Source organism: Callorhinchus milii, unplaced genomic scaffold, assembly GCF_018977255.1.
Source record: "Callorhinchus milii isolate IMCB2004 unplaced genomic scaffold, IMCB_Cmil_1.0 Scaffold5, whole genome shotgun sequence".
NCBI lineage: Eukaryota > Metazoa > Chordata > Chondrichthyes > Chimaeriformes > Callorhinchidae > Callorhinchus > Callorhinchus milii.
Window position 1 is genome coordinate 2,124,602 of NW_024704746.1, and position 24,101 is coordinate 2,148,702.

At 46.4% G+C, this 24,101-nt stretch overlaps 2 protein-coding genes and 1 non-coding gene across 3 annotated transcripts in view; all 3 read right to left on the reverse strand.

Moving 5' to 3' along the window:
• The window catches only part of hook1 (hook microtubule-tethering protein 1), a 34,543-nt gene extending 21,094 nt beyond the window's left edge, over positions 1-13,449 (reverse strand). The window contains exons 1-8 of the mRNA XM_007903686.2: positions 13,276-13,449; positions 5,528-5,613; positions 4,263-4,335; positions 3,345-3,395; positions 2,220-2,352; positions 1,699-1,766; positions 637-699; positions 170-253 (exon numbers count right to left, since the gene is read on the reverse strand). Coding sequence (XP_007901877.2) covers positions 170-253; positions 637-699; positions 1,699-1,766; positions 2,220-2,352; positions 3,345-3,395; positions 4,263-4,335; positions 5,528-5,613; positions 13,276-13,320 — 603 coding nt within the window. The 5' untranslated portion in view covers positions 13,321-13,449. The remainder of the gene's footprint in view (positions 1-169; positions 254-636; positions 700-1,698; positions 1,767-2,219; positions 2,353-3,344; positions 3,396-4,262; positions 4,336-5,527; positions 5,614-13,275) is intronic.
• Positions 12,606-12,677, reverse strand: trnag-ucc. The gene has a single exon. It is a non-coding gene; the product is annotated as a tRNA-Gly (tRNA).
• Positions 13,450-17,805: 4,356 nt separating the features above from the next.
• LOC103185275 overlaps positions 17,806-24,101 on the reverse strand; it is a 14,125-nt gene continuing 7,829 nt past the window's right edge. Inside the window, exons 5-6 of the mRNA XM_042334928.1 lie at positions 19,493-19,862; positions 17,806-18,219 (exon numbers count right to left, since the gene is read on the reverse strand). Coding sequence (XP_042190862.1) covers positions 18,060-18,219; positions 19,493-19,862 — 530 coding nt within the window. The 3' untranslated portion in view covers positions 17,806-18,059. The remainder of the gene's footprint in view (positions 18,220-19,492; positions 19,863-24,101) is intronic.

The window sequence follows — 24,101 nt, forward strand, 5'->3', positions numbered from 1 at the left end:
CCTTGGGACATCCTCCCGACGTGAAAGACGCTGTGTAAATGTAATTTGTTGTTGTTGGTGAATGTTGTGAATGTTGGAAGGACAAAATGCATCTGAAGCACCTCACCCAGACCTAGTGATTCATACAGGAGGAGCCCATGTGGAAGACGTTGGATTAACATGGACTGACCTGAATATCTAGTTCATTACATCGCTGAGTCAGCTCGTCCTTCTCCCTCACAGCCTCACTGAGATCATCAAGTGCTCTTCGAAGCTGCAATATTAAAAATCAATCTTGATATCCACTTGACATTCCTTGTAAGGAGGAAGCACTTGTCAAAAATCAGCAGGAATTATGTCTAATAGTTTAGGAGCCTCAATGTATTTAAGAGAAAACTTGATGCAGACACGAGGAGAAGGGAATAGAGGGGTGGAGGAGAGAGGAATAGGAGAGGTGGGAGCTCATGAAGTTTATAAATTCCGGCACGGACTAGTTGGTCCGAATATATGGGATAGTTCTATGTAACTCATGTGCTTTCAGATAATGATTGTGCAGTTTCTATTGTGCAGTTGTACTTGTTATATTCAGTGTTTAATAATAATAATAATAATAATAATTAAAGCCACTTGTCCTTAGTCTGCTACCCATCTCTTTACCTGTTGTTCTGAGTCCGCAGACACTTCAGTTCCAATCGCGACTGTCAATTCTTTGCTCATGAGCTGCAGTGGGAAATTAAAGAATATATTATTTAGTAACTGTTTGGATCTTGTGCCCCCAGCCTAAGTGAGAAGGCATAAAGCTTGCATTGTCCCATCTCTTCACCAATGCTATTCTGAAAAGCTGCATCAATAACTATTGTACGACAAGATTCTACCCTACAGGGCAATAATAGCAATAATAATAAATCTTGCATTTCATACAGCGCCTTATCACGTCATTGAGACGTCTCAAAAACGCTTCACAGAATATACTGTAAAGTGAATTGACTGTGTATTTTGTGGGCGAAACACAGCAGCCAATTGTGCACAGCAGCGTCCCACAAACAGTCGCGGATTGACTAAGTATCAACTCGTGAACAAGTCCTGTAGCTCGTCACACCGTGGTGCGCTGGTGGTGTAGTACTGGCTCGCTGCAAGCCAGGCGAACATGCTCTAGCTGCTGACTTGCTGCTGCGCACAGGCAGCTCACAGGAAGTGCTGTCAGCGGCGACTCGTTGACTTGGAAGCGTTGACTGGCAGGTCATTATTTTAGCCGCGCGCCCCCACCCCACCACCCACTGTTATAATGCGGGATCTGAGTTCATGAGCCGCCACACTGGATCGATTTCAAGATCCTCTCGCTCGTCTTCAAATCACTTAATTCCCTCCCACTTCCCTACCCCTCTCCGACTCGGCTGCCTCCAGTTTGTCCCTTGTCCACCATCGGTGGCCGTGCCTTCGGCCACTATGCCTCGAAACTCTGTCACTCTCTCCCTCAATCCCTCTACCTTGCCCCCAACCCTCCCCAATTTCAAATCCTGCCTAAAGACTTCCTTCTTGATTGTGCTTACGGTCACCTGCTCCCTCTCTCTCTCCCCCGGCTCACGGTCAGACTCCGACACTGTCAAGTGCCCCAGGGCGCAACCCCGTGTGAAGGGCGTTATATAAATATAAGCTGATTTGGTTGTAATTGTATTTAGACTCCGTCTGGTTTGTGTGAGCAAAATAAAGCTGCCTTGCCTCTTGAATGGCTGTCATCACATTATGCTGTACAGATTCTTCCAGGGTCATTATCGTCTCGATATGCTCTGCGATGGAAACAGATTTTTAATTTTAGTAAAAAGAAATGTTTCACGCAAAATTCAAACACTGTACTTGCTCGTCTTCGTAAATTCCTTATATGGAATATTTAGTATTTTTAGTGAGAAAACACATGTTATACACCAAATATACAATCCCATATATGTATTAAATATAGAAACTCCCTTATGTATTAAATATACAAAGTCGCCTATGATATAAATGATAAAAATATATAGTTTTGGCCTGTTGGGCGTCTGACACGTGCAGAAATGCCGTGCTTAAGAGTATTCAAACTGAGAATTCCATGCATCCCACAGATTGTTGGAATGGAATCCGCTTTCTCTCTCTCTCCCGCTGGAGGGACACACCATGCTTACCTTATTCCGGAGTGTATCAGGCACAGGTTAGCCAAGAGCCAAGGCTTAGGGAACCGAAACTGTGTGGCCGCAGAGACTCACCCTGTTTCCTCTCGCAGTTCACAGCACAACCCAGGATCAGTTGCAGTAACCGGCCCAGCTCCAGTGGGTCTGATTGCTCGACCAGGGTGTTCAGATCCGGGAGGGGAAAGTCCGTGATCTGGAGGCTCAGAACCTGTAAACAGCCGTCGCTTACTAACGACCTACACACGGGAAGGTTGTCGATACCCAAACAAGAGGCCTTCCAGCGGAACTATCACAAGGTTAGCAGAGGACATACATCTCTGCCGCCCGCCGTACTCTGGAACTCTATCCCGCAATCCCTCCGCCTCATCCCCTCTCTTGCCTCCTTCAAGTCCTATCTAAAGACCTTCCTCTTCGACTGCGCCTTCGACCACCTTCCCACCCCCAACCCCACCTGCCCTACATCGCTCCTGACCCCATCTCCCAGCTCAGATCCAAAATCTGGCCTCTGGGACGTCTTTCCGACGTGGAGGGAGTTGCACAAGTGTGATTTGTTGTTGTTGTTGTATGCAGTACCGCTCACATGCACACCTTCAACTCAATGGTGAAGTCCAGGAAGTTGGACTCGCTCGTGTGCAAACCCTTGAATGTCCAGCGCCTTGGGACATCTTCCTGACGTGAAGGCACTACTGCTCTGTATAATTTGTATGATTGCCTATGGCACACGCTGCCCAATGCCCATTGAGTTTCTTTTATTTACAAATTTCACATAACTCATACTTTTGCATAAGTCAAATTCAACGTATGGTCCCAACTGATACGCCTTACGTGAGGTTTACTGGATATAAATGCAAGTTGTTGTTGTGGTAATCCTTACATTTATTGTTGTGCCTTTCATGTTGGAAGAACATCTCAAAGTAATTACAGGATATATTGCAAAGTGTAGTAACTGCATTTTGTGGACAAAAGAGGCAGCCAATTTGTGGACAGCAGTTTCCCACACACAGCTATGAGGTGAATGGCCAATTTTATGTGGGGGATTGTTGGCCACTATCTTTGGGAGAGAGAAACTCCCTTCTCTTTTCAGGTAGTACTGTGGAATCTATAATGCCCACCTGAACAAACTCAGAAGGGGCCTCTGGTTAACGTCTTGTGCAAAGCAAATATTGTTCTTCAGCAAAACAAATAAAGACTTGTTCTTACCTCCTGGTAATAATCCAGAACCATCTGGAGAATCTTCTTCAGGTTGCTCATCTGTGTGGAGAAGAGTGAACACAAACGGAAGAGTTTACGACACAGTGTGTGCCAATAGTTTTAGATTTCCAAACTCTACCATACGCCAAGGAGATAATAATGATCCTTGCATTTGATACAGCGCCTTATTACAACATTGAGAAGTCTCAAAGCACCTCAGAGAATATACTGTAAAGTGAATTTACTGTGTATTTTGTGGGCAAAATGCCAATTGCGCAGAGTAGCGTCCCACAAACAGTCATGGATTGAGTGACCAAATTCTTATTAATTAAAATTTTTGTTGAAGGGATTATTACAACCGGAAAACGATCTGTCAGTCAATTAACAACCAGGTTCCTACTTACTGCTAGGAAAACAATGGCGTGTGGAGTAAGGAAACTAGCCTAACATTTGCTCGGCCCGGGAATGGAACCTGGATCCTTCTCGCTTGTGAGGCGAGTGCTCTAACAATTACGTGACAGGATGCCCAGTGTCTGTGTATTTTTTAGTCAAACGCAGCAGCCAGTTTTCACAAAGGAATATCTCACAGACAGCCATGAAGTGAATGACCAGATTTATCTGGGGGTAGGGGGGAGAATTGTCAGCCAGGACACCGACAGAGACTCCTTTCTCTTCCAATAGCGGAGTGGAAATCTGAACAGGCGCAGACAGGACCTCGGTTTAATGTCTTATGCAAAGGATAGCACCTCCGACAACACAGTGATTCCCCAAGCGCTGTATTGCAGAGTCACTGCGGCCAAATCTGTAAGCTCAAAGTCTCCGATGGTGGGATTGTATGGAATCCACTGTACTTTTTTACCACAATAACACTAACAGTCACACAAACGCAAAGGGCCAAGTCGGGCTATGCCCATTCAGACACGGTACCTTCAACCTGGAATTGTCTCCCACATCGTCTTTAATGCGGCTTAACCATGAGTCATCAAACCAGGAGGAGTCTCTGTAAGAGACAAGGAAAACAGGCCAGCAGATTACACACCAGGAGGGGATCCCTTCCTAAAGGCCATCGACAGGAACATCGCTTGAAGATTTAAGCCGGTGAACATTTTTTGAGAAGTCTTAAACTCTTAAAGGTCGATAACCAGAGCACATAGATGTAAGGTAATTGACAAAAAGAACAGACTCAATAAGAACTTTCAAAAGGGAATTGGAAAGTATTTGAAAAGGAAGAATTTGCTGAAGAACTGATTGGGCAGCTCTTTCAAAGAGCCAGCACAGGCACGATGGGCTGAATGGCCTCCTTCTGTGCTGTAATATTCTATGATTCTAAAACTCAACCTTCATCTGGAATCTGGTTATTCTTAGTTCTTAGAAAAAAGGATAAAAAGGGTTTGTTACAAAACACAGCAGAGAGACAAGAGGACCAAGAGGAGGACATGATTATGTTATATATTATATATTATTATATTATATATGTTACACACTTTGGGGTAAGAGCGGGAGAGTGGGATTAGTTGGGTAGCTCTTTCAAAGAGCAGGCACAGGCACGATGGGCCTCCTTCCATGCTGTAGGATTTTATAATTCTACTGAGCCAATGCATGTTTAACAGGTGAGTTATACTCACAGAGGACCTTATGGAGATGTATAAAATTTTAAACGGGTTTGAAGGTAAACCCAGAACAATACTTTCAGATACACTGAGTCAATAGAACATGAGGACCCAAGTTTAGAGTTGCAAAGGGCAATTTCAGGACAGACACCAGGAAGTATTTAGTAAAACAATAACACAAAATACTGCAGATGCTGGAAATCTGAAAACAGAAACAGAAGTCGATGTTCTCACTGTAGACCCAAAATGTTGACTCACTTTCCTTTCTCCATAGATGCTGCCTGACCTGCTGAGTGTTCCCAGCGACTTCTGGTTTTGTTTTTAGGAATATTTAGTGACTAGAACACGGTTGTGGAAGGGTGGGACACTGAGACTCGTTTAAAAGCAGCTTGATGATGCTGTGATGGGGAACAGTATGGTGAGGTGTCGTTGAAGGATGAGATCAGATGGGTCGAAGGGCCTTCTCCATCTGAACCCATCTTGTGATCACAATCTTACCAAGATTGAGAATACAGTGTAAAGAGAATTTCACCTCTGGTTCCAAACAGCAGAGATTTGCGGAAGGACATCAGGAAGACTTACACTTGGTTCAGGACCTGAGCCATGGCGCTGTTCCTGATCAAATCCTGGACATTTTCACAGGGTGCCGAGACATGGAACGTCTGCAGCTGCAAACAAACGACAACAACAAATTACATTTGTACAGCGTTCATGTCAGGAGGACGTCCCAAAGGGTTGGACAGTCAGGAATCCGCACCTGATCTGGTGGTGGGGATCTGGAAGCCGTACAAAAATGGCTTTGGAATTTAAGAATTTTCCACAATTCAGTGTGTTCTTAAACAACAAAATTACATTTAATATAATTAATTAATAATTTAGTTACTCAATCCACGACTGTTTGTGGGACACTGCTGTGCGCAATTGGCTGCCGTTTCACCCATAAAGCATACAGTGAATCTACTCTACAGTATATTTGCATCTGGTTAATGCTCAGGGACAGGATGGTTTCATCAGTCCTGCAGATAATGGGACCCCTGAGAGAGGGGTGATGGAGCCTTGGACTTCAAACTTGATCAACAGATGTGAGTATTTGATGGACCAGACACCTCAAGAGGTGGTCACCCCATACACCGAGGGTTCAGACGGAAAATGACTGGGTGACTGTCCAGCATGGTAGGAAGAGGAGACGGGCTGGACAGAATGCCCCCAATAGTGTAGCACTCTCAAATCGGTACTCTGTACTGAACATTGCGAGTGTTGATATCTCCAGGGAGGACAGTATAAACCAATTGGTGGAACAGGGAGACGTAGGTAACAGGAGCAATGCTGTTGTCATAGGGGATACAACAGTGAGAGCTATAGACTGACATTTCTGTAACAGAAGACGGGAGTCAAGGATGGTATGCTGCCTCCCTTATACATCGCAGAAAGGTGGATAAAATTCTTCAGGGGGAAGGAGAACATCCAGAAGTGGTGGTCCAAGTTGGGATCCATGATATTGGTAAAAAAAAAGGGCTGAGACTTTACAGGGTCAATATCAAAAGCTGGGGAACATACTAAAGAATCGAACAACCAAGATGGTGATCTCTGGATTACTCCCTGTGCTTCGGGCAAATAAGTACCATAATGGCAGGATCAAGCATATAAATGCTTGGCTGGAGAAATGGTCCAGAAAAGAGGGTTTCAGGTTTCTGGGTCATTGGGACCAGTTCTGGGGCAGGTGGAACCTGTATCATATGGATGGGTTGCACCTAAACAGGGCTGGGGCCAATGTGCTTGCAGACAGGCTATCTAATGCTGTTGGGGAGGGTTTAAACTAGTTTTGAGGGGGGAAGGGAATGCAAAAAACGAAGAGCTAGAAAATGGAGAAAAAAAAACAGGGGGGAAGTGCAGAACAGGTCAAGTCGGTCTTGGAGTGCATGTGCTTAAATGCACGGAGTTTAGCAAACAAGATTGGTGAGCTGCAGCTCAAGTGGTCATAGGGGGATACGATGTAGTAGCAGTAACAGAGACTTGACTCAAACAAGGACAGGAATGGGAGCTGAATATTCCTGGCTATAATGTATTCAGGAGGGATAGGGAAGGACAAAAAGGAGGGGTGGTGGCAATGTTAATCAAGGTTATAGTCGTGGAAAGAGACAAGGACCCATCTAAGGTGAAGATATTCAACTGGAACAGGGCAAATTTCAGTGAGTTAAGAAGGGACCTAGCCAAGGTGGACTGGAAAGAAAGATTCGCAGGTAGAACAGTTAAAGAGCAGTGGGAAGTCTTCAAGAATGAGATAACTCGGGGACAGAATAAATACATTCCCACAAAAGGGAAAAGTAGGGCTTCCAAACCTCCATGGATGATGAAGGTAATTGTACCTAGAGTGGAGTAGAAAAAGGAGGAGTTGACAAATATCAAACCCAAAATATAGAAGACAACCAAATCGAATATACTAAGTGCAGAAGAGGTTTGAAAAAGGAAATAAGAGGGGAAAAAGATTATACGTAAAAAGGTTAGCGGGTAACATTAAAGGGAATTCTAAAATATTTTACAAACATATCAAGAAAAAAAGGCTAATCAAAGGTAGGGTGGGGCTATTTAAGGACCAAGGGGGAAATCTTATTGTGGAGGTAGAGGGCATGGCTGATGTATAAGTACTTTGCATCTGTCTTCACAAAACAAGTGGATGAATCAAATGCCGCAGTATCAGAGGAGAGGGCAGAGGAAATGGATAGGATAAGTATAAACAGAGAGGAAGTACTGAAAAGGTTGACTGCGCTGAAAGTGATAAGTCGCCCGGTCCGGACGGGATGCAGCCGAGGTTACTATGGGAGGCACGGGTACAAATAGCGGAGGCTTTGGCTACAGTTCTTCAATCTTTGTTGGACACAGGAGTGGTGCCCGAGGACTGGAGAGTGGCCAATGTGACTCCCTGTACAAAAAGGGACAGAAATACAGACCTGGGAACTCCAGGCCAGTCAGCCTAACATCAGTAGTGGGGAAACTCCTGGAGACTATAATCCGGGACAGAATAAATCTTCACTTAGAAGAATATGGGTTAATTAGGGACAGCCGCACCGATTTGTTAAAGGCAAATCTTGTCTAACAAATCTAATAGAATTTTTTGATGAGATAATGGAGAGGGGATAAAGGTAGTGCAGTTGATGTAGTTTATATGGACTTTCAAAAGGCATTTGACAAAGTTCCACAGGAAAGACTTGTAAGAAAGATAGAAGCCCATGGTATAAAAGGGACAGTGGCAGCGGATCCAGAACCGACTGGGAGACAGAGAGCAGAGAGTTGTGGTGAACGGCTGCTTTTCTGACTGGAGGGAAGTGTACAGTGGTGTCCCCCAGGGATCGGTATTGGGAGCACTGCTCTCCTTAATATACATAAATGATCTGGACTTGGGTATAGCAAGTACCATTTCCAAGGTTGCGGACAACACAAAGTTAGGGAGGGGGTAAACAGTGAGAAGGATAGGAGCCAACTGCAGGAAGACATAGACAGGTAAAATGGGCGACACGTGGCAGGTGAGTTTCAATGTGGAGAAATGCGATGTAATGCATTTTGGTAGAAAGAATGAGGGGCAATATAGGCGGTAATACAATCTTAAGGGGGTGAAGGAACAGAGAGACCTGGGGGTGCAGGTAAATGAATCCTTAAAGGTGCAGGACAGGGAGATACAGCTGTAAAAAGGGCATATGGGATACTGGGCTTTATAAATAGGGGCATAGAGTACAACAACAACAACAAGATTCCACTTATTGAGCGCCTTTCACGTCGGGAGGACGTCCCAAGGCGCTGTACAGTTGGGTCAGGACCCGAGCAGGGGGGGAAATGGTCAGGGTGAGGGGAGGGAAGGGAGGGAGTGAGGAGGGGGTAGAGAGTCGAAAGGGGAGCTGAAGGCTCGGTCAAAGAGAAAGGTCTTGAGACCGGCCTTGAAGGAGGAAAGGGAGGAGGCGGCGAAGGCACTGGGGGATGGAGTTCCAGAGCCTCGGGGCTGAGAGGCTGAAGGCCCGGCCACCGATGGTAGGGCGGTTGGGGCGGGGGATATGGAGCAGACCGGAGCCAGAGGAACGGAGGGTACGGGCAGGTAGGTAGGGGGATAGTAGGTCGGAGAGGTAGGAGGGAGCAAGGCCGTGAATGGCCTTGTAGGTGAGGGTGAGGATCTTGAATTCGATCCTCTGGGGGATGGGGAGCCAGTGGAGGCGAGCGAGGGTGGGAGTGATGTGGTCCCGAAGCCCTGGTGCGGGACAGTACACGAGCTGCAGAGTTCTGAATGACCTGCAGTGTGGAGGGAGGGCCGGGAAGGCCGGCGAGAAGAGAGTTCCCATAGTCCAGCCTTGAGGTGATGAAGGCGTGGACCAGAGTTTCAGCAGCGTGAGGGGTGAGGTAGTGCCGTAGTCTGGCGACATTCCGGAGGTGATGGAAGGCGGTGCCAGTTGTGGCGCGGATATGGGGGAGAAAGGACAGCTCAGGGTCGAACAGAACCCCGAGGTTCCTGATGGCTTTGAGAGGTGGAGAGTGCGGCCTTGGATGCTGATGCTATCAGTGCCTGAGGTGCGGAGGCGCTGACGTGAGCCAATCAGGAGGGCCTCAGTTTTGCGTACGTTGAGCTGAAGAAAGTTGTCTCTCGTCCAGGACTCGATGTCGGACAGACAGCTGTCAGGACATCGGGGGTCGTGGAGTTGAGGGTAGAGGAGGAAAGGTAGAGTTGGGTGTCATCCGCATACATGTGGGAGTGAATCCCATGTCTGCGGATGATGTCACCACAGGGGGAGCATATAGAGGGTGAAGAGGAGAGGACCGAGGACAGAGCCTTGAGGGACACCGCACGAGACAGTGCGGGGGAAGGAGGAAAAACCATTTGAGGAGACACTCAAGGACAGGGCCTTGAAGGTTTAGGTGGGAGGACAAGCGGTGGAGTAGGATAGCGTGATCAACCGTATCGAATGCTGCCGATAGGTCGAGGAGGACGAGGAGGCAGAGGGAGCCCTGGTCACAGATGGTCAGGATGTCATTGGTGACCTTGACCAGGGCAGTTTCTGTGCTATGGGCAGCACGGAAACCCGATTGAAGGGGTTCGAATAGTGAATGGTTGGAGAGGAAAGAGCGCAGTTGGGAGGCGACAACTCGTTCCAGGACCTTGGATAGGAAGGGGAGGTTGGAGATGGGCCGGTAGCTTGATAGCTGCGACGCATCAAGGGAGGGTTTTTTTAAGGTTGGAGTGATGGTGGCAAGAGTCAGGAGGTGATGATTAACCGATATAAAACACTGGTTAGGCCTCAGTTAGAATACTGCGCCCAGTTCTGGGCACCGCACTATAGGAAGGATGTTAAGGCATTGGAAAGGGCGCAGAGGAGATTTACGAGGATGGTACCAGGAATGAGGGACCGTGATGATGAGGAAAGGCTGGAGAGGCCGGGATTAGTCTCATTGGAGCAGAGAAGGTTACGAGGACCTAATAGAGGTCTTCAAAATCATGAGGGGATTTGATAGGTTAGAAAGGGAAAAACTGTTCCCACTGGTGGGTGTGTCGGTGACTCGAGGTCACAGATTCAAAGTAGTATCGAAAAGAAGCCGAGGGGAGGGGAGAAGAAATGTTTTCATGCAGCGAGTTGTTCGAATCTGGAACGCAGAAAGGGCGGTCGAGGCCGATTTGATAACTACTTTTAAAAATGCGGTGGACGGGTATTTGAGGAGGACGAGTTTGCAGGGTTACGGGGAAAGGGCTGGGGAGTGGGAATGACATTAATTGCTCTATTCAAAGAGCCGTCACAAACTTGATGGGTCAAATGGACTCTTTTTGTGCTGTACGATTCTATGATTCTATGATATTCTGTGAAGCGCTTTGTGACATCTCGAAGACGTGATAATAATAATAATCCTTGCATTTGATATAGCGCTTTTCACGTCGGGAGGACGTCCCAAAGCGCTTCACAGAACACACTGTAAAGTGAATTGACTGTATATTTGTGGGCGAACGCGGCAGCCAATTGCACACAGCAATGTCCCACAAACAGTCGTAGATTGAAAATGACCAATTTATTATTTTTTTGGTTTTGGAGGGATTATTATTAGGCTCTGTGTGGAGTAAGGAAACTTGCCCAAGGTTTCGCCCTCTGTCTGGAATTGAACTCAGGTCTCTCGCTTGCAAAGCGAGTGCTCTAACCACTGAGCTACAGGACTCCGCTATATCAAATGCAAGGATTATTATTATTACAATCCCAGCAAGTTTGCATCCATAAAATCACTGGAGGGATGGGTGCATTCATTTAAAGGGTGTAAAGGTTACAGCAAGTATCAATAAGTAATATTAGTTCCCATCACGTATTCCTCGACATCCTGACAGTCACATGCAAACGACATATCTAAACTAACAACGACTGCCAGGATGGTGGAAGGTCAACTTGATGGTCCTTGGTCTTCTTTCGTCTAGCAATTCTTATGTTCGCGCTGTGAGTGATTTTGCATCAAAGCTTTACACTATGCCCTTATGCCTTTGCTCCTTTTTTTGTCATGCTCGTTACTCCACTGTGCTTTCAGCTATTGATTTTAAAACAGAGTTCCACAGTAGAACAAGAAATCCTCGGAGTGCATTGCACACCTGTCTGTCACATCAAAAGCTAAGCTTAGGTTACACTTACTGGAGAAACCATTGTAGATTTCCTCCTACCAAGTTATTTGAGCCCCTGAACTCTCTTACAGTCCCCAGGGACACTCCTTAGTCACCTTTTATTGGAAAATCTTTTTGTTAAGTTTTTATTGAAGTATTTTGTTAAAAAAGAACGAAACTCAAAGATATCAAAAATAATTCAATTGGATTCAAGATTTAAGCAATTCATTACAACTTAGTCTCATGTATTGGATGGCTTTCTAAACCCCAATAATAGAAACAGGAATGGAACGCACAGAAAAATGTAATCATAGAAATGGCTTGTTTCTCTCCCAAGTGAAACAATTCCTTGAACAGCAATCTATCACCATTCCCTCTATTGAGTCACGGTATCTCAAACTATCATTTTCAATCAAAATGCTTGCAATAAATAGTTTTTTTAAAAAATGCTGCAATAGGTTATTATACAATAATAATCCTTGCATTTGATGCAGTGCTTATCACGTCGTTGAGATGCCTCAAAGCGCCTCACAGAATACACTGTAAAGTGAATTGACTGTATATATTGTGGGCGAAACATGGCAGCCAATTGCTCACAGCAGTGTGGATTGAGTCACTGAATCATTATTTTTTCTGAAGGGATTAGTACCTCCAGAAAAGTGATTTACCAATCGACTAATAACCGGGTTCCTATTTACTGCTGGGTAAACAGAGTTGTGTGTGTAGAGTAAGGAAACTTGCTTAACGTTTCGGCCTGCCCGGGAATCGAACCAGGGTCATCTCGCTTGTGAGGCGAGCGTTCTGACCAATAATAATAATAATAATCCTTGAATTTGATATAGCGCTTTTCACGTCTTCTCCACATCTCAAAGCGCTTCACAGAATAAACTGTAAAGTGAATGGACTATATTTTATGGGCGAAACGCGGCAGCCAATTGCGCGCAGCAGCGTCCCACAAACAGTCGTGGATTGAAAATGACCAATTTATTATTGTTTTCTTTTGGAGGGATTATTATTAGGCTCTGCGTGGAGTAAGGAAACTTGCCCGAGGTTTTACTCTGCCGGGAAATGAACCCAGGTTTCTCGCTTGGAAGGCGAGTGCTCTAACCACTGAGCTACAGGACTCACACGTACGTTACAGGAATCCACGAAAAATTATAATTTACCAACTAAATGCATTTCAGCGCTGCCCACACACTGTCCCCCCAAACATGACCCAGGTTCAACAAAGGCATTGCAACTATATCCAACCTGTCGCTTATAGCCCCACCTGTCAGTAAGATTAAGACAGAGAGCACCGCTGAGCTGGGTGTTTTGAAGTCCCCGGAAGAACTATCTATTACAAATTAACCGTGTGTGTTTGTATTATTATCGAAAAGCTTATCCGGGAGAATCGAGAAACTTTTTAACAAATATCAAATAAAACAAAGGGGAAAAAAAAACGATACTTTGATTATATGTAAAAGAGAAACCGACATTCACCGCAACACAAATTCAGGCCCAGATCAGATTAGCACCGGTTTCTTTCCGCTGACGGTGATTTAAGACTGGCATTCGATTCCTGACAAACTCTGTTTTGTTAAGATCAGAACAAAGAATTAAAGCGTTGCATCTCGTGTATATATATTTATAGAGAGGGGGAGAGATCTCCTGGTTCCAGTGTGTACCTGGAAGCCTGGAGCTCACCTGTACAGGTAAGCAGCAGCCAATGTCAGAAACTTACCCAAATGATCAGGCTGTCGCACAGGTCAGATTTATTGACTGCCATCTCTCTTTGGCTTGTTTTCCCCTCCACCGAGGCTTCCTCGCCACCCGGAAGCCTTCAAGCCATCTCATTTCCCAAACAAATTGAAACTAAAATAAAAACTTTCTCTCAACTTTCCGTCAGAACCTGTGGAGCCCAAGTGGGTGGAGAGGAGTTTGGTGAGCTACCAATGGTGGGGAGAGTGGCAAGGCAACTCGGTCGATTGACACCTAAACTGTCCATCCCGGACATGGATAGGTTTGAAGTCCACCCTCCCTCCCTTTAAGGAAACGCTTCTCTCTCTGTACCAGGTGAAGTCTCCCGGGTTAGGGTTGAGGGTTCACTTAAGCAAGCTTAAATAAATGCTCTCATGTTGACAGCTCACAGCGGAGTCTGTGGTTCAGTTGGTCTGTTTGCAAAGTCAGTACCAAGTGGCATTTAGGATTGCGTTCCGTTGTGATGCCTTCAAATGTTCGCGCATCCCAGATTTCATTAAGGGAAACCGAAGAAGGTCATTGAGACGTCTCAAAGCATCATTTTACAGGATATAAAGTGGTGTCACTGTGAAAGATTGCAAGGGTGTGTTTCTTTACACGTAATAGTAATCCTTGCATTTAAAGACACTCCCAAGACCATTCAAAACGGCTCAAAGCATTTCACAGGGAATCACTGCTGAACGTCAAATTTTAATATAATAATCCTTGCATTTGATAGAGACTTAGCATGTCGTTGAGACATCTCAAAAGTGCTTTACAGGATATACTGTAAAGTGTGTCTAATGCTACTGGAACTAACTTTGCCATCAGATGAAGTGAACCTGACTGAGCTGTGAGCATGAGAGCATTTATTTATCTTAACCAAGACACTACTGCGTGTAAAGGGCACTATATAAATACAGTTCTTGTTGTTATTTTTGTTGAATATAGTGACTGGAGATTTTTTGTGAATGAAAAGCAAACATCCCCCCAAAACAGTATTTCAATCAACTGGGCCATCACCCTCCCATCTACCCCCTCACCCAGATTGGTAGTAAGACTGTCAAGGCATTCTGACGATTTTGGAAAACAATGGTAATAATGAAACTCACGCGATTTGAGGACATTGATATATCCTGAGAGTAACTGAATACCCTGTATCGTAAACCTTTTATTTATTCATGAGTTTTCTTTCTCAGTTTGCCTTATATTACCCTGGCCAATGTCTCCAGCGATGGTTGACTTTGAACACACAGTCTCGGTTGACGGTCCATTCTAGGGCAGGGCTGCGGGGGTTCCTGCCTTTATCGGAGACGCCGTCCTTTGGATCAGACATTAAAACTCAGGTGGCGTTGTGCCTATTCTTCAGGTGGCTGCTTAAAAATAAAATTCTCCACGACACTAATTTGTGAATAAAAAAAGAGTGCGGAGTTTCTCCTGGTGTCTTAGCCAAAAATCTCCCAAGTTAATTGGGTGTTCAACACATGGCTCTTTGTGGAACTTTTCGAAGCCTAAAATGGTGTCCCAGTCCCTCAACAAAAAGAACATTTACTAACAAGTGCAAAAATATTGCAGAAAAAGTCTAGTGAACGAAATGCATCAATAGCTCTCCGAGACACTATCCTGGATGAGGGGGGCACTATATAAATGCAAGTTGTTGTTGTTGAATAAATAAAACCAAAGAAAAGGAGCGTGGGTTGGAAAATATACATTCACCCCACAGCACAGGCTCTACTTTTGACATAGGTTTTAATAACACTTTGACCTGTTGTTCCCAGATTTCGTTATAACAGAACAAACCAAATCGACAGACACTAACATATAGCGAGTACAATGCCATAACATCACTGAGAGCTGACACATTCCCATTAACCTGCTGAAAAGAGTACGGTAGCGTTCGAGCACAGACGTTGAAACAAAATACAAAAATAACAAGATTGAAATATTTATTCACAGCGTACTGGACCGAATGTGTATGTATATAGCTTCTTGTTTTTGTTTTGTTTTTTAAAAAATCCAGAATACAGTATTCACATTCAGACAGCTACAGGAAACCAGCGTTTGCACGTGTTTTATGAGAGGATAAAACGTGCTACTGTGGGAATTTGCAACCTTCCAGGCGTAGCGTTTGGAACGTAGTGAGTCTGAAACAAAGGCAGGTCCCACAGTGTTACGTGCTCGAAGCTTATTGATTATTGAGCTTATTGATGACGGTAGGAGGTACAGTATATGTTCGCTGGTGTGAACTGGAAACTCTTGTGTACCGTACACTGGGTTCCTGAGTGTTTTGCTTTCGAGGGGAAATAATCCTTGAATTTGATTTAGCGCCTGATCACGTCTCAAAGCGCTTCCCTGGATATGCTGTAAAGTGTAGTGAGTGTAGCGGCCAATTGCGCACCACACTGTCCCACAGTTGTGGACTGAGTGAGTGAGTTTTTTGTGAAGGGATTCTTTTTTCTTGAGCGAAATATTATTGATAAACAAAATGAAAAAAAAATTCTGCTTTCGAGAGAATGTTAAAATAAATGTATTGTGCCTCTTTGTCACAAAGTCTATTTGAAAAACTAAGGAGAAATTCCAACCCCATGAATTTCAGAATATCCAGAATTTGGCAAATTTTTAAATCTTTCATTCATTTTGAAAATGTTTTTCTATAATACAATAGTTTACCTAGCAGTAAATACAACTCGTTTGTTAGTCGATTGACGGATCACTTTCCTGGGGTAATAATCCCTCCAAAAAANTAATAATTTGCTCGCTCAATCCACAACTGTTTGTGAGACACTGTTCTGCACAATTGGCTGATGCATTTTGCCCACAAAATAGAGTCAATCCACTTAACAGTATAATCTGAGAAGGTTTGAGGTGTCTTGAAGACGTGATAAGGCGCCATATCAAATGCAAGGATTATTATTATTATTACCCCCGGAAAGTGATCCATCAATCGATTAACGGCCAGGTTCCTACTTACTGCTGCGTAAACAGAGTCGTGTGGAGTAAGGAAACTTGCCTAAGGTTCCGCTCTACCTGTGTCCTCCCGCGTGTGAAGCAAGGCTATGGGACTCCACATTTAAAGCAGTGACTTTCACGTTGGGAGGATGTCTCAAAGCACTTCACAGGTATGTTGGAAAGTGGAGTGACGGTGATTTTGTAGGTGAACGTGTTTTGTAAGAACCTTTCACTGAGTGGGCAGAGACCAATAAGCCCATCTTGCCCACTGAGCTACATCTTGCCCCAGATAGTAGAAAGGGTTTATAATTCTGCATGGGTTGTATCTTCTCAATTCAACAGCTCTCCAGTTGGCTGAACGTTAACCTAACTAAAAGCTATATCCCCAACCTGATGAGGGGAAAACCCTCACCCACACATTCGACACATCAAGGTTCGGTTACAGAAACTCCCTCCTCATCGGCCTTCCCAGCTTTTCCTTCACAAACTGCAGATCATCACAAACTCTGCAGCTCGAGTACTCTCGCGCACCAGGCTCCGTGACCTCATCCCTCCCACCCTCGCCCGACTCCACTGATTTTTTTTTTTGTCTGACACAAGAGGAAATCCATCACCGTTGCTTAAGAGTCTCGAAACCAAGTTGAGAATTCCCTGCATCCCACCTACACATGGAAATCCCCGAGATAGATTGTTGGAATGGAATGCATTCTCTCTCTCCCTGGGAGAACGCATCCTGCTTACCTAATTCCGAAAAGTATTAGGCGCACGTTGGCAAAAGCCAAGGCTTGCGGGGATCCCAGAGTGTGCGGAGGGGTAACTGCTGGGGTCTAACCAGCTCAAACCGCACAGCTTGCCATTGATGTCGCTGTCTAGTAAGCTTTCCCGCTTCTTGGATGACCACAATAGTAACAGTTCTCACATCCTTCTCATCAGATGATCCCCAAAGCCCCTGCATTAAAGGCAGCTCCTCGGAACATTTGAGGTGCCTTCCACAGCAACGTGGACACCCTGCTCCACCAATACTAACACGGGCAGCAATTGAACTCCTCCGCTGGGTTGGTGGGTCATTCCCTGTTTAGTTGCAATGTTGGGGAAATGCAATGTGGCTTTGACATATCAACGGTGTTGAGGTGTCGAGACTGGACACCAGTTGCAGTACTCCCTGGCTGCCACTAGAGGCTCCCTAGAACTCTCCAACAGCACAACTAGAGTTTGCAACACTACATTGTGTACCACCCCAATATGGAATAGATTGGCGAGGTTTGTTATACAGGACCTAACCTTCATAAGTTGGCTGGTCAGGTCCATTATAGCTTAAAAACATCAACTTCAAAGTGCATCAATTAGTTGCAACCGACAATATAAAAAGCCATGTATAATGCCCTTTCCATTGTTGGGAATATTTCTCCCCTATAAAAACTTCAACTGATGTATAATATATATGCACACACACATGTATATATGTATATATATATGGGTCCCACAGAAAGCATTCAGAGAGGGGAACAAAAGGACATCGATTCACTTTAAAAAGATGTTCAGCAAATACTGGATTCTTACAAAAACTTTACATGTAACTCGCTCGATTGTTAAGGTGAACAAGGAATAAGAAAGGTGGGAATGAAGAGAATTGATGGGAAACAAAGGGAAAGGATGGGACCTGCATGTCGGGGGTAATCTGCTTCTGAAAGAAGGTAGGTTAGAGTTTTCACGAGGTCCTCACAGAATCGTGATAAACAGTAAGGTTCATTCCCCAATGGACCAGTCTTACTTTTTTTTCTAAACCCTCCGCGCCCCACCACACAAAATTACCAAATTCACCGTCTGGTTAGCCATTTATCATGACGCACTTTTCCGTAGAGATTCTCGTAGGAGTAGTTTTACCAAGTCCAGAACCACCCTGATATTCTGAGGGCCGAAACCATGAGTGATTAAGTTATACGGATGTTCCTGCCACATAAAACTGTCCAGGATTGAGTCAAGGTCTTCAACCACCTTCCTAAAATAAACAGAAAGAGGTTAATCAGAGCTTCGGCTCATAATGGTTCTTCTCCCATCTTATCTTTTTATCACTAGAATATACTTAGGACCATAACATTTAAAAAACAATAATAATCCTTGCATTTGATACAGCACCTTATCACGTCTTTGAGACATCTCAAAAGTGCCTCACAGAATATACTGTAAAGTGAATTGACTGTAAATATTGTGGGCGAATTTGCTGAATTTGGTGGCTCAGGTCTTTGGGACAGTTTTAATGATGTGGTCTTGGAACACAACTGTTCCAAAAAACTCCATAAAAATAATAATAGAAAAATAATCATAATTTGATCACTCAATCCACGACTGACTGTTTGTGGGACGCTGCTGTGCGCAATTGTCTGCCTCGTTTTGCCCACAAAATATGCAGTCAATCCACTTTACAGTATATTCTGTGAAGCGCTTTGAGACGTCTCGAAGACGTGATAAGGCGCTGTGTCAAATGCAAGGATTATTATTATTATTATTATAACTGCAGGCTCACTGCCGAGGGCAGCATTGAGGGGAACGCTGCCTCGTCAACAACAACAACTTGCGTTTACACAGCGCCCTTCACACGGGGTAGCGTCCCAGAGGGTTTGGCAGTGGCGGAGTCTATCGCTGTCCTGGGGTCTTTAGGTGGGATTTGAAGGTTCGGAGGGAGGGGGCAAGGCGGAGAGATTGAGGGAGAGAGCTCCAGTTCGGTGCATGGTGACTGAAGGCACAGTCGACGACGGTGGACGGGTGGAGGTGGGGACGAGGGAGAAATAGGAGGCCGGAGCTGGACGGGCGGAGGCAGCGAGTGGTGGAATGTGTGAGGGGAGGGTAAGCAGATCGGCGAGGTAGGGAGGTGCGGGTGGCATGAAGGGATTTGAAAACGAACGAGAGGATCTAGTCAGATGTTACATAGATTTATACGGAGTCACACCGCATGGAAATAGGCTACTCGGCGCAGGCCTGCTTCAGGTCCGCTGCCCGATCAGTGGCCGCGCTTTCAGCCATAATGCCCCCGCTCTTTAGAAGCCCGTCCCGCAGTCTCTCCTCCTTGTCCCCTCCCTTCTTTCCCGCTTTAACCACATTTTTCGCCTACACTTCCCGCCACCTACCCCCACCCCAACCCCAGCCCCACCCACCATCCCCGCCCTCAGCTTCCCATTCGGTTGTGTGAAGCGCGCTTTGAGACGTCCTCCCGACGTGAGTAAGAGCGGCCATGTGAATGTAAATGGTGGTTTTGACAGTTTCTGGCCACTTGCCTCGCTGTGAATATTTCGGAAGCCTCAGACTGCTCTGCTATCCGGTTGGCGCACTCGTCCACGGGGAAGTAGCCGAGATTGAGCTGGTGAAAGTTTTCCGTCAGCGTCTTGGCTTCTCCCTCGCACAGCCGAGTGAAGGACGTGTGCAGAGTCCGGTCGTAGCCGGTCACCGGGAGATCGAGGAGCTGCCGGATGTCGAACCGGTTGTCTCTCCTCAGCCGCAGGTAACTTTTGATGACCGTCTTTGACATGTTCTCGGGCGGAATGATGCGTCTCCTGATCTCCCCTTTGGTCACGGGATACTTAATCTTGCGCTTCTTGTCGTCAGCTGAGGGCAGCAGAGCGGGGACGTGGGCTACGATAATTTGTTCTGCAACAAACATCAAACAGTATTTTTCTGGGACCACATCATCTGGGTCTTAAGACACAACTTTTCTCTCACTGGTCGGCCTATTTTATTGCAATTCTTCCCCCCCTTTGTTTTGCATCATTAACACCTGTTTAACCCATCCTCCCCTGTCCTCTCCCCATTTTCTCCTTTGTCTTCCTTGCCCTGCCTCGCCCCACAACACCCCCATCTCTGTTAGCCTTTAAAACAACCCCAGTTCTGCCGAAGGGTCGTGGACCCCAAACGTTGACTCATTTTCCTTTCTGCCTGACCTGCTGAGTGTTCCCAGCCACTTCTGTTTTTGTATTAAATAATATTTCTTTTTTTTTAAAAAAAACTTACTTTAAGATGTCTCAGTGTGATAAGGTGCTATACCAAATGCATGGACAATTATTATTATCATAGAATCATAGAATGTTACGGCACAGAAGGAGGCCATTCGGCCCATTGAGTCTGTGCCGGCTCTTTGACAGAGCAACTGACTTTTATTTACCCCACTCAACAACAACAACAAGATTCCATTTATAGAGCGCCTTTCACGTCGGGAGGACGTCCCAAGGCGCTGCACAGTTGGGTCAGGACCTGAGCAGAAGAGAGATGGTCAGAGTGAGGGGAGGGAAGGGAGGGAGCGAGGAGGGGGAAGAGAGTCGAGAGGGGAGCTGAAGGCTCGGTCAAAGAGAAAGGTCTTGAGACCGGCATTGAAGGAGGAAAGGGAGGAAGCGGCGAAGGTACTGGGGGATGGAGTTCCAGAGCCTCGGGGCTGAGAGGCTGAAGGCCCGACCACCGATGGTAGGGCGGTTGGGGCGGGGGATGTGGAGCAGACCAGAGCCAGAGGAACGGAGGGTACGGGCAGGTAGGTAGGGGGATAGTAGGTCGGAGAGGTAGGAGGGAGCGAGGCCGTGAATGGCCTTGTAGGTGAGGATGAGGATCTTGAATTCGACTCACCAGCTTTCTCTCCATAACCCTGCAAACCCGTCTTCCCCAGATACCTATGCAGTTCTCTCTTAAAAGCTGTTATCGAATCGGACTTCACTGCCCTTTCGGGCGGATCATTCCAAATTCTAACCATTTGCTGAGTGAAAACATTTCTTCTAACCTCCTTTCTGCTTCTTTTGGTAGATATCTTAAGACTGTGACCATGAGTCACAGACACACCTACCAGCAGCAACAGCTTTTCCCTATCTCGCCTGTTGAAACCTTTCATGATCTTGAAGACCTTTATCAGGTCCCTGCGTAACCTTCTCTGCTCTAATGGGAAAAGTCCTAACTTCTCCAGCCTGTCCTCATAGCTAAGGTTCCCCATTCCTGGTATCATTCTCGTGAATCTCCTCTGCACCCTTTCCAGTGCCTTAATATCCTTCTTGAGGTACGGTGCCCAGAACAGGACGCAGTACTCCAGCTGAGACCTAACCAGTGTTTTGTATAGATTAAGCATAACCTCCCGGTTATGCTTAATCTGTTATTATTATTATTAATAGTTAATAATTATTATTATTAATAGTCAGATCCGCAGCAGGACAAGAAGGCATGGGTTCAAAGGTTTTCCCGCATCCCGCAGTCCCTCCGCCTCGCCACCTTCAAGACCCATCTCAAGACCCTGCTACTCGCCCATGCTTTTGATCTCCCTGTTTCCCCCCCTAACTTCCACCCTCCCCCACCCTGACCCCCAGCGCGGGTCTGAAACTCTGTCCGTCCAGCACCTTGGGACATCCTCCCGACGTGAAAGGCGCTATACAAATGTAATTTTGTTGTTGTTGTTTTAGGTTCAGGGTTCAGGAGGGTAATTTTAGAACATTACAATCTGCATTTATTTTTACGGGATCCTTCCAATAGGCTGAACATCTCAAACTTCTGACTCAGAAGCGAGAACGCTACCAAATCAGCCAGGCTGATACGATACCTAAACCCTGTGCAGACCATATATACATAAGCAAGTCCATCACTCCAGGTAGTGATCCAAGACCCAAATCCCTGGCTGGTATTTTACCCTCCCTGTCCCGGGGGAACTGTTAATATCACCTTTATTAACCTAAATTAAACTCTTCCTTCTCAAATGGACATGAATGTTGCCACTGCATTGTCAAACAAACAAAAATCAATGTGGTGTTCTGTTAACAAGTACTGACTGTAACCAGAGGCATATCTGGAGAAAATCAATTTGGAAAACAAATATATAGTTGACACGAGCATTTTTATGGTTTAAAGCTTTCGTGGTGTTAACACTCAGCATTATGGGTTGCCACAAGTTTCCCGTATCTGCTGCAGTTCTCTCCACCTCGAGGTGTTTTTAGAACAAATTTGCACCTTACCTTCATCCATAATTTCAGCGTTCAGTGTGTACGGGTTAATGACCATTAATTCCGACGTCGAATCTGAAACTTAGGAGGGGAAAAAGTGACCCTGTTGAAAATTTTGCTCCACACAATACAATACAAATTTACATCCACACAGCACAGCGCTTGCCACACCCCAAAATAAACAACAACAACAAGATTGCATTTATAGAGCGCCTTTCACGTCGTGAGGACGTCCCGAGGCGCTTAACCGTTGGGTCAGGACCCGAGCATTGGGGGGAAATGGTCAAGGTGAGGGGAGGGAAGGGAGGGAGCGAGGAGGGGTAGAGAGTCGAGAGGGGAGTTGAAAACCCAGTCACTCAACCCACGGCTGTTTGTGGGACGCTGCCGCGTGCAATTGGCTGCCAAATTTCGCCCGCAAAATACACAGTCACTACACTTTACAGTACATCCTGTGCAGCAGCTTGAGACGTCTCAACGACGTGATAATAATAATAATCCTTGCATTTGATATCGCGCTTTTCACATCTTCTCGACGTCTCAAAGTGCTTCACAGAATAGACTGCAAAGTGAAATTGACCGCATATTTTGGGTGAAACGCGGCAGCCAATTGAGCACAGCAATGTCCCACCAACAGTCGTGGATTGAAAATGACCAATTTATTATTGTTTTTGTTTTTTTGGAGGGATAAGAGACTATATCAAGTGCAAGGATTATTATTATATTATTATCATAACATTCGGCCAAACTGACCCTGGTGATGGTTACAAGTCAATATATTTTGAGTGCCAACTTGGGGGTGGGAGGATGTTGGGTGGGGGGTGGGGAGGAGAAAAAGTTTGTCTATGATAAAGTGGGAGAAGGAACTACATTGTAAAGAGCTCGGGGACGCTCCGCTGTGTGAGGGGCGCTATATAAATGCAAGTTGTTGTTGTTGTTCGTGTGAAAGCTCACTCACCTCCCAGTACCTCCAGCGTGGCTGACAAAGCAGCCCAGCCACCCGTGCTGAAATACAGCCTGGCGTTGGTCTGGATGCTGGAATCCAGGAGTAAGGCTTCTTTGCCACTCAGGTTCTCTGTCAGAACCTCCACGTCACTCTCGTTCGCCAAACGGACACTGGAATAGATTTCATCCACCACCTCAGTCTTCAGAACGGTGTGCAAGAACTCTGCCAGGAAAGCGGGTGATGGGAGGGAAACATTTGGTTACTCCAGTGCAATACAGGTGCTTTGAATACAACTTATTCTGTGTTCCTTTGCTAAATGCACCTGCTGGTTAGACCCCACAAGCCTGGGCCCACTCCCCTTCCCTCCCCCCTCTCCCCCACCCTCCCCCTCTCCCCCACCTCCCCCCCACCTTCCCCACCTCCCCCTTCCCTCCCCCCTCCCTCTCCCCTCCCCCCCCCCTCCCCTCCCCTCACTCTCCCCACTCCCCTCTCCCCTCCCCCCCCCCCCCCACTCTCCCCACTCCCCTCTCCTCCCCTCCCCCTCTCCCCACTCCCCCCTCCTCCCCTCCCCACTCTCCCCTCCCCCCCCCTCTCCCCCTCCCCCACTCCCCCCCCTCTCCCCCACCCCCCTCCCCACCTCCCCACCTCTCCCCCCCTCCTCTAACCACTCCCTCCCTCTCCCCCACCCTCTCCCACTCCCCTCTCCCAACCCTCCCCTCTCCCCACTCTCCTCCCCCCCCCCTCCTCCACCCTCCCCCTCTCCCCACCCCCTCCCCACTCCACTCCCCCCCTCCCCCCCTCCCCCACCCTCCCCCACTCCCCAACCCCCCCTCCACTCTCTCCCCAAACCTCCCCCTCCCCACTCCTCCCTCCCTCTCCCCTCTCCTCTCTCCCACTCCTTCCCCCCTCCCCCTCCCACTCCTCTCCCCCCACTCCTCCTCCTCTCCCCTCTCCCCACCTCCCCCCCTCTCCCTCCCCTCC